General features: G+C 55.9%; 2 protein-coding genes across 2 annotated transcripts; both read right to left on the bottom strand.

The window, feature by feature from the left end:
- Positions 1 to 59: 59 nt before the first annotated feature.
- On the bottom strand, positions 60 to 1,510 carry ZNHIT3 (zinc finger HIT-type containing 3). The gene is made up of 4 exons (XM_063402870.1): positions 1,383 to 1,510; positions 1,165 to 1,196; positions 682 to 822; positions 60 to 528 (listed from the first exon to the last, which is right to left on the bottom strand). The coding sequence occupies exons 1-4, from the start codon at positions 1,460 to 1,462 to the stop codon at positions 338 to 340; spliced, it is 444 nt and encodes a 147-aa protein (XP_063258940.1). The 5' UTR covers positions 1,463 to 1,510; the 3' UTR covers positions 60 to 337.
- Positions 1,511 to 3,440: 1,930 nt separating this feature from the next.
- Positions 3,441 to 4,456, bottom strand: LOC134554278 (lysophosphatidic acid receptor 1-A-like). The gene has a single exon (XM_063404819.1). The coding sequence runs from the start codon at positions 4,401 to 4,403 to the stop codon at positions 3,441 to 3,443; it is 963 nt and encodes a 320-aa protein (XP_063260889.1). The 5' UTR covers positions 4,404 to 4,456.
- Between the last annotated feature and the right edge of the window lie 5,547 nt (positions 4,457 to 10,003).

The raw sequence follows: 10,003 nt of genomic DNA, 5'->3' as shown, positions 1-10,003 counted from the left end.
GCAAGGTGTCTGACCCTTCCCCACAACCTGCAGTGAACAAAAACATGTCAGAGCCCTCGTGGGTTAAAATAAATGCAAATATATTTAATACTGTCACCGTGAAGCAACATTTCCGTGGCTGCCAGCATTTCTGTGCCAACAGAAAGAATTCCAGAGTCTCAAGTTCAACCCCCAGGATATAAAAACGTGTCCCCATTTGTTTGTCAGCTCTGAGCTGAAATCACAGCACTGACACCCACGGGCAGTGGCCATGACACAGTGCAGCAGCTCTGGCTGCTGCCAAACTTAAAAAATAAAAACCTCAGGGACAAAAAACTCCCCCCACTCCCAGGACAGCTCACTCGGGGAGGAGGTTCTCTTTCTCGGGAGGCTCCACAATGCGCAGGCAGCAGTCTGCGAACTCCACGAACAGCGGCTCCTGCATCAGCCTCCGCAGCAGGGAGCGCTTGTCGGGGGCGCTGTCGATGGCGAGCAGCAGCTGCCGCAGGTGCGGGTTCAGCAGCAAAGCCTGCAGCTCCTCTGATTCCCCTGTACGGCAAACACAGAGTCACAGGCGTGCCCGAGCCCCCTGCACACCCCCAAAGGGACAAATCCAACCGGGAACGCTGCTGGCGCTGGGATGAGCCGCGGCTCCCGGCAGGGCTCGTTCCGCTCTCTGCGCCTCCCCGGTTCCCCGGTTACCCAGGAGCTTGAGCCTCTGCGGCGGGACGCGGTCCTGCTCGTCCTCCTCGCCCAGGATGTCCTCCGGGCCCGGGGGCGGCTCCTGCCCCGCCGCCTCCCGCTCCCGCTGCCGCTCCCGCCGGGGCTCGGCCGCGCAGCGCTCTGCGGACACACCCGCGTCAGGCCCGGGCCAGCCCCGGGACAGCGCCGGGACAGCGCCGAGACAGCCCCGGGACAGCGCCGGGACAGCGCCGGGACAGCGCCGGGACAGCGCCGGGCCAGCTCCGGGACAGCCCCGGGACAGCGCCGGGACAGCCCCGGGCCAGCGCCGGGACAGCCCCGGGCCAGCGCCGGGACAGCGCCGGGACAGCGCCGGGACAGCTCCGGGACAGCGCCGGGACAGCTCCGGGACAGCGCCGGGACAGCGCCGGGACAGCCCCGGGACAGCCCCGGGCCGGCCGCGGCCCCTCCCGGCCCCTCCCGGCCCCCCGGGCCCGCACTCACCGCGGTGGGTCCGGCAGCACGGCACCGAGCAGCTGCGGGGACAGCGGCGTCAGAGCGGCCGGGGGAGAGCGGCGGGAGGGCGGCCGGGCCGGGCCCGCACCGCCGCCTCCTCCCCGCGCCTCCTCCGGCCCCCGGCACAGCCCTCAGTCCCGCGCCCCCTCCTGCCCTTCCCCACCCTTCCCTGCCCGTCCCCGTCCCCGTCCCCGTCCGTGGCTCACTATGCGCTGCCGCAGCGCGGACAGCGGTACCGGGCCGCGCCGCCCGCCCCGCACTCCGCGCACGGCCCCGGGGCCCGCATGGCCGCGCCCGCCGCTTCCGCTTCCGCCCGGCGCCAGGGCTGCTAATCCATCGCCAGGCGCGCTCAATCCACCGCCGAGCGCAGCCCCAGGCGGGGCGTTTTACCGAGATATTTCTGTAAATAAATCAGTGTAGAGATACGGACACAGATATAGAGAGAGAGAGCTCTGGATGTGGGGAGAGGAGGCGGGAGTGGAGAGAGAGATGTATCTATCGAGATGGGGATAGAGGTATAGATACAGGCATATATAAAATACACAAATAGATGTCGAAATGGAGCTGTAATAGAGAAATATATACAGAGAGAGAGAGATAAAGATGAGGAAACAACAACAAAGCAAAGAAACTGGAAAGAAGTCCCTGGGAACTCCACGGGCTGATGTGGGTGCGATTGTGTGTGATGAATGCGAGAACATCATCAGTGTGTGGATTTTCATGGAATTTTATTGCTGTGCGTTGATGAAATACCACAGAGCAGCAGCCGAGCAGTGCAGAGCCAGAAACACGAGCTGGTGTCACAAAATCCATCCAATGCAGGCTTCTACAGAAGTTTAAACATCAGGTTCTTCTAGGAAATATCCCAGTGTAATTAAGAATAAGCACCCATCTCCACTGGGATCTGACAGAATAATATCTATGAAATAAATATTCAGTAACCAACTCTATTTTCTTTTGAGAGGAAGGGGTTAGGACCTTTCTCTTTTACAAAACCTCTGGTCTTGATATTTTAATTTCTTGCTGTCCAGGCAATTTGACTGCAGCTCTGATCCTGGGGACCCCAGCCAAGGTTTTCACCTGGATCAGGACAAAATTCACAAGCCAGGGATTTGAATGTGCCCTTAAAAGCAGAAATACAAAAGTGCAGCCAAAATACCTCACAAAAACACCTCGCCCAGCAATTAAAATTACAGCAGGGAACCAGCTCTGTCGGTAAAGATCCCCCAGCAGCCAAAAGTCACAATTTGGCTGACTCAACAAGAAAGCAAAACGCCGCTTTTCCCCCAAAATTCCTGGGAATTTTCCAGCTGTTCCAGCCTCCCCAGAGCCACAACCCGGAGCAGAGGGACCAGAGTGCGGCCAGCACAAAGCAAACACCGCTAATGGAGTTATTTTACCTGCAGGGAGGGCAGAGCAGGGTGCCCAGAGCTTCCCGAGGGACAGGGACAGGGACAGCAGGGACCGTGCTGGGAAGAGCTTCCCAAGGGACAGGGACAGCAGGGACTCTCCTGGGAAGAGCTTCCCAAGGGACAGGGACAGGGACAGCAGGGACCCTGCTGGGAAGAGCTTCCCAAGGGACAGGGACAGCAGGGACTCTCCTGGGAAGAGCTTCCCAAGGGACAGGGACAGGGACAGCAGGGACTCTCCTGGGAAGAGCTTCCCAAGGGACAGGGACAGGGACAGCAGGGACTCTCCTGGGAAGAGCTTCCCGAGGGACAGGGACCGTGCTGGGAGGCTCCACCAGGCTCCATCCCCAGCCGCTTTCTGGGAACCACGGAGCTGCCCAGGCTGGCAAAGACCTCTGAGACCTCCACCCACCTCTGTCCCCCAGGGCCGTGTCCCCGGTGGGTGGGTTTGGTGGCACCCCGGGCTGTCCCCTCTGGGCAGGTTTGGTGGCACCCCGGGCCGTCCCTGTTGGGTGGGTTTGGTGGCACCCCGGGCTGTCCCCGTTGGGTGGGTTTGGTGGCACCCCGGGCTGTCCCCGGTGGGTGGGTTTGGTGGTACCCCAGGCTGTCTCAGTTGGGTGGGTTTGGTGGCACCCCGGGCCGTCCCCATCAGATGGGTTTGGTGGCACCCCGGGCTGTCCCCATCAGATGGGTTTGGTGGCACCCCGGGCCGTCCCCACCAGGTGGGTTTGGTGGCACCCCAGGCTGTCCCCTCTGGGCAGGTTTGGTGGCACCCCGGGCTGTCCCCGGTGGGTGGGTTTGGTGGCACCCCGTGCTGTCCCCACCGCGCAGGTTCGGTGTCACCCCGGCCGTCCCTCAGGCGCCGTGCACGGCGCGGACGCGGTTGGCCGAGGGGCAGCGCAGCGCCTTCAGCCGTGCCCGCAGCCCCCGCAGGCGCAGCGTGTAGAGCAGGGGGTTGCCCAGGCAGGTGAGGGTGATGAGCATGGCCGTGCAGTTCCTGAAGATGTACGCGCCGGGGTAGAGCTCGGCGTGGCAGCGCCGGTTGGCGGCGTCGAAGATGACGCCGGCGGAGAAGGGCGCGTAGGACACCAGCGCCAGCAGCCAGATGGAGATGCTGGTCCTGGCCACCTGCGTCTCCGCTGACCTGTAGGTGCCCGTGGCCTGGCCGCACGCCTGCATCCTCAGCTTCCTCTTCCTGAGGATGATGATGATCCGCAGGTAGGTGAAGAGAGGCACGAGGAAGGCCAGCACCACGTTGGGCAGGGTGATGAAGACGAGGTAGCTGACGCAGAAGGGGCTGTAGAGCACCGAGGTGCTCCTCCCCGCCCGCAGGCAGTTCCAGCCCAGCAGCGGCAGGCAGCCCAGGGAAAAGGCCAGCAGCCAGTTGATGAAGACCACGGCGATGGAGTGGGTCCTGCCCACCCTGAACCTCGCCCTCATGCTCTCGGCCACGGCCAGGTAGCGCTCGATGCCGATGCTCACCAGGTTGTAGATGGTGCTGAGGATGGACGTGGTGTAGAGGGCGTAGGGCGCCAGCATGTCCCGCGAGCCGAAGATGGTGATGTCGGGGTTGGTGATGAAGAGCAGGGAGATCCAGAAGCCAGAGAAGCTGGTGAAGAGGTCGGACACGGCCAGGTTGCAGAAGAGGATGGAGATGGGCTTGTGCAGGTCCCTGGTGGCCAGGCGGGTGAGGATGACGGTACAGTTGAAGATGATGGAGGCGACGTTGATGGTCAGCTGGGGGATGCCCAGGGCCAGCACCAAGTAGTGACTCCAGATCTTGGTGTAGTTGGCAGAGCAGTTTGGGAAGCCATTCATGGTGGGAAGTGCTCCCTGCAGCCCCTGAGCAGGCCGGCTTTGCTCATCCCGTGCTCCCCCTGAGCTCCCACCTCGGTCCCTGAGTGCAGAGCCTGGCACGCAGCTCCTGCTGCCACATCATCGCCGTGGCGGGGGTTAAACTTTAACCAGGAGTGTTTTTGCGTGTTTGGGTTGCCAGCTGGGGCCGTGCTCAGCTCCCGGTTGCTAGGATAGCCCAAACTGCACATTTCCCACACGGATGAGCTGCTGGAGGCAACCTTTGACAGCAGCAAAACCCGGCCCGGGGATGATGAGGGGTCACACCCACAGAGTTCTTCATTCTAAAATGGAGTCAAGTGAATTCGGCTTTAACTCTCCAATTAATTAGGATTAATTAAGGATTAATAAAGGATGAGAGAGTCAGCAAAGGGAGAGCAGAGTTGTGGGTTTGGAGAGGGGAGTGTGTGGCTGCAGGAGCTGAAATAAAACATCAGTGCTGTGGCAGCAGCCTGGGCCCCGGGAGCCCAGAAAATTCCCTTTTCCCACTTCATCCCCCTGATAACACAGCTGAAACCCCACCAACATCACCCCCGTGCCTTTGCTGCAGGAGATCTGCAGGTGTTTATTTCCTGTGGCTTGTTCATTAATAAACCAGCATCAACACCCTTGCAGCTTTTCTTTCTCCACCTTTTAAATGCGAAGGATTTTTGAGCACTTAGATTGAAAATACCTGAGACTTGTTTGGGGAATAAAAAAGCTCTGGGGACAAACATTCCGTGCTCTCAGCAGAGGGCACTGCTGGAATAAAATACAGGGTACAGAGGGAGCAGGGAGGTTTCAAACAGCTGAGCAGGACAAGGATCCAGGTAAAGCCGGGTTATTTATCGTGATTCCATTCACTCTTTATTGGTACCTTGGCAGAGGAGTCACCCTCACTGGTCACAATTTTCTATCACGACCTTGTCAAGCAGCCCAGCTGCATTTATGGGCTCCCACATTCAGCACTGATCACTCCAGCAGCAATTCCCAGAGATGGGAATCTGTGAACTCTGATGGCTCTGCCAGATTTAAAATGTAAGAAATTTAGGCTATATTTTTGAGTTTAAAAAGGGGAATTCTAGGGCTTCTTTTTTTTTTCTATTGAAGTGCAATCAGCACACACAATTTTTGTGTACTGCGAATACTTTATAATTAATTAATACACACTTTAAGTATGATTATTACACTTTATACAACTCTAAGTGAGCAGTAAGCATTTCAGGTGGTCACAAGGGATTGATAACATCGAAATAAGGGCTGAGAATTGATCAGTCAAGCCTGGGGGTGCATTAACACCCTATAAAACATTTCTGTCTGCAGTGCCCCAGATAAAACACCCTTTGTAAGCCCAGGGGGAGCAGCCCTGGCAGCCACACCTCTGGTGTGAGGTTGCTGCTGAACAAGGGCCCCACTATTTCTGTCCCCTCCGTGCCAGCCCAGCAAATCCTTCCCCTCCCAGCAGAGGTGGCAGCACGGCCCAGGTGGGCACAGGGCACCGGGGATGGGCACAACATCCACAAAGAAAAACAGCTTTGAAAATACCCTGGTGGCTCAAAATACCTTCTCTGTGAATCTGGGCTCCAAAGGGCTCCAGATATTCCTGAAAATGCTGCTTGAAGTCGCTCTGATTTGAAAATTTGGTGCTGGAGCACAGAACGCTGAAGGATGTGAGAGGAGAATGTAATTAAAGTCATATCAAGGGGTATAAATAGCTGTCCACAAAAGATTTGTAATCTGATTTCCCTAATGGAATTGCATACAAATTACCATCATGTGTCTGGATTAAGGGAGACAATAGTGTGGAAGCTGCTTTTTTAGTGGGTTTTCATATACAGAAACCCCTGGATTTACATATTCCAACCCTTTGTGAGGCACTTGAAGCTCCCAAAACCAGATGAAAAATACTTCAAATTTAAAGCCCAACCTCTTCATGGAACAACCTCAACTCAAGGGCATTTTTCTACTCCCATATTCCAGGAACTGTGCAGCACTGCCTGCACTTACCTCACTGTACCCCCTTGAGGAAATCCTTATCTGCATCCCATAAATGGGGAAAGAGCAATCCCATTGTTTGTTTGGGGTGATACAGGATTCCAGGAAACTCAATCTAATCTCCAGGATCTCAGGCTGACACCTCAAACACTGATTGTGCCTTGCTGTGGGCAGCCTTTGATTAATATTTACTGAGATTTCACCTCGTGCAAAGTTTATTTTAAATTTTAGCTCTGTGATTGTTTTTTCTCTTAGTCCTGTGATTGTGTTCACATTTCTTTATCTGGATGCCCAATTTGTGTAAGAAATGGCCTCATTTTGTGGAATTATCTCTTGATTGTGCCTGTGGGGAGGACAACAAGCACTGACCACGCTGAAGAGACCGAGGAAGAGGCACCAGAGGCTCCAGGCTGAATTTTTAGTGATGGTTCAAGCGTGGAAAATCCAAGTGCACCCACCTGAGCTGGCAGCCTCAGAACTGCCCCCAGCTGCAGCTCTCACCTCCAGTGGGACCCACAGGGGCTCAGGAGGAGAGGCCAAGCTGGGACACCCCCAAATTCATCCCAAACCAGAGAATTCACCCAGAGCTGAGCCCCAGCCCTGCAGGGCAACCCCTGGGCATCTCCACTCTCACCCTGGGCTGAGGCACAGCAACCCCGGGTGCTCCCGAGAGCTCACTGGGAAAATGTGCCTGGAACCCAAAAAATCTGAATCCTCATGATGGAGACAGGAACCCCACAGCACAGGGAGGAGAAGGGATGCAGCAGGAGGTTTGGTGTCACTTGTGAAGCCACAGGAAAACCCAGAGAGGGTGAGGGTTTCACTGCCCTGCGTCCTGCCCTGCCACATTCTCAGCTCCTGGCACCAAACCTTGGGGAAATGGGGTGGATCTGCTCTGTCCCCCTTGTCCCTGCACTGGCACCAAACCTGGGCCCAGAAATGCCCTGTGACGTGAGCAGCTCAGCAGAATTCACAAATTCATGGTTCATTCCCTGAACCCAAGTGGCACTGGGGGGTCACAGCATCCCTCTCCTCTGCCCAGCCTCCCACGGGCATCGTGAGGCCTGCAGGGAAGAAACAGCCAGGAAAGGGAGTAATACAAATAAGGAGCCTATTTATCCAATTTATGTTTCAATTTATGCAGATTAAAGCCTTCCTTTCTGGAGAGGAAGACACAAATGGGGTGTGTGATCTCCTTCCAAGATTTTTCGGAGCTGTTTGGAAAACACAGGGCTCTGCTCCTCCCCTCTCCAGCTGCTCTCCTGGGGGAATTTTTGCCTCCCAGGTTCGGAGGGATCCCCTTGGAGAAGCTGTGCTGTGTGAAGGGGGACAAACCCCTGGAGTTCGGGTGTGTGGCAATCAAAGCCTCTGCAGTGATGAGCTGGGTGTGAAGGAGGCAGAATCCATCTCATCCCTGCTCCCACCCTGGGGTGGCCTGGAGCTGGGACAGCATTCCAGGGAGGATCAGAGCCAGCCCACAGCTGCTCATGGGAGATGAAGATTTAGGTTCCTGCTCCACCAAGAGCTCTGAAATTCCAGATTTCCTGCTCAGGGGTGGGAAATCCAAGGAATAAAATGAGAGCACACAGCTAAGTGAGGAGCACTCTGTGTTCTCTCTCTGCAGGGTGGGATTCCCCATCACCCACTCCCCATCCTGAACCCATCCATGTCTGGAATCCCTTGGAAGAGCCTCCCTGTCCCGCTGCAGGGCAATCCCAGCTCATCTCTGACCAGCTCTGGACTCGAGCCAGCCTCACCCTCTCAGCCTTGGTTGCTGTGGCTCTCAAAGCCACAAAATGAGTGCAGCTTTTCCTGGATTTGATATTCCCACCTGTCCTTCCCTGCCCTGTATCTGCCAGGAAAATCCAGCCTGGAATTGAGAGATCTGCTTCACTTTGTGCCATCTCCTCTGAGCGAGATCCCCACAGGTCTCCAGGTCCAACGCCCAAAAATGTTTATACCAAATGCACCCAGCTCTGGGGCATTGTTGCATCTCGGGACAGTTCTGGTTTTGAAAGGGGTCAGAACTCTCCTGAAGTGAATGATGCCATCAAGAGCTGAAATCCAAGCACCTGTCAGGGAATTTCCTTAGGAAAAAAAGAAGAAAAATGAGATCAAATGATGCCAGCCCTGCTTATTTAGATGAGAGGCTTTAGAAGGAAGGGAATGTCTTTGCCTGAGTGTGCCTTCACTTCTGAGCTCAAATAAAGCCTTAATTAACGTGACTGCAGTGCAGCTTATTGCCACTTTGACAGTGGCAGGCTGGAAGGTTTGGAAACAAAAAAAAGGAGGAAAAAATTATTATTAATAAAATAATTTTAAAAAATAAAAATAAATCAAGAATCCTGATTTTCAAGACCAAAATTTCTAACCCTCAGCTCTTCAGCCCTGAACAGAGGGCTTCAAGGAAATAGGGCAAGGGAAAAAAAAATCCAGAGAGGTTGGTAGAGCTCCCCAGAGAGGAGCATCCCAAGGAAGGAGGGAATTGCATCCCAAGGAAGGAGGGAATCGCATCCCAGGGAAGGAGGGAATCGCATCCCAGGGAAGGAGGGAATCGCATCCCAAGGAAGGAGGGAATCGCATCCCAAGGAAGGAGGGAATCGCATCCCAAGGAAGGAGGGAATTGCATCCCAAGGAAGGAGGGAATTGTCTCTTGGATGCCCTTGGAGCTGCGGGCGGCCCCGCCCCGCTGCTCTGCGTGCTCAGCATTCACCTGGCCCCGAGAGACCCGCAAGGGACAAAATTCCACCGATTCCCTCATTGTCCTGCCCCCCGCAGGAATTCCTTACCTCATCACCATGTGCGAGACAAATCAGCGCCTGTGCGGGGTGGAAAAACACTCAGATCTCCTTTGTGGGGACGTTATTTATATTTATTTTAGTGAATAAAGGAGCTGCTCTGGCTCGGCTGCCCGGGAGTCACTGCAGCTCCTGAGAGCAGCAGGGCAAGGAGCGATTTCTTGGCTCCTTTTTCTTGAATTCAGCCTCTGCTGGATGACTCTGCAGGCTCAGCTCAGCAGCAAGAACATCACCCTGTCCATCCCTCCACTGTCCATCCCTCCACTGTCCATCCCTTCCCTCTGTCCATCCCTTCCCTCTGTCCATCCCTTCCCTGTCCATCCCTCCACTGTCCATCCCTTCCCTCTGTCCATCCCTCCACTGTCCATCCCTTCCCTCTGTCCATCCCTTCCCCCTGTCCATCCCTTCCCCTTGTCCATCCCTTCCCCTTGTCCATCCCTTCCCCTTGTCCATCCCTTCCCTCTGTCCATCCCTTCCCCCTGTCCATCCCTTCCCCTTGTCCATCCCTTCCCTCTGTCCATCCCTTCCCCCTGTCCATCCCTTCCCCCTGTCCATCCCTTCCCTCTCTCCATCCCTTCCCTCTCTCCATCCCTTCCCTCTGTCCATCCCTTCCCTGTCCATCCCTTCCCTCTGTCCATCCTTTCCCTCTGTCCATCCCTTCCCCCTGTCCATCCCTTCCCCCTGTCCATCCTGCTCCCCTTCCACCCAGCCCAGCTCTGGGCTTATACCCCCACTTGGGGAAGAGTTTTCTTCATTTGTTTTCCTCAGCTGGACCAAAATCCACCTCCCAAA

This window comes from Prinia subflava, chromosome 8 (assembly GCF_021018805.1).
Source record: "Prinia subflava isolate CZ2003 ecotype Zambia chromosome 8, Cam_Psub_1.2, whole genome shotgun sequence".
NCBI lineage: Eukaryota > Metazoa > Chordata > Aves > Passeriformes > Cisticolidae > Prinia > Prinia subflava.
This window is presented reverse-complemented; position numbering and strand designations above follow the sequence as displayed.

Bases quoted from the DNA above. Each gene is read 5' to 3' on its own strand.
- ZNHIT3 (XM_063402870.1), bottom strand. From the start codon at position 1,462: ATGCGGGCCCCGGGGCCGTGCGCGGAGTGCGGGGCGGGCGGCGCGGCC. The intron at 1,197-1,382 runs GTGAGCCACGGA...CTGTCCCCGCAG, and splicing joins CCGCGCTGCGGCAGCGCATA to CTGCTCGGTGCCGTGCTGCC. The intron at 529-681 runs GTAACCGGGGAA...TTTGCCGTACAG, and splicing joins GCAGAGGCTCAAGCTCCTGG to GGGAATCAGAGGAGCTGCAG.
- LOC134554278 (XM_063404819.1), bottom strand. From the start codon at position 4,403: ATGAATGGCTTCCCAAACTGCTCTGCCAACTACACCAAGATCTGGAGT.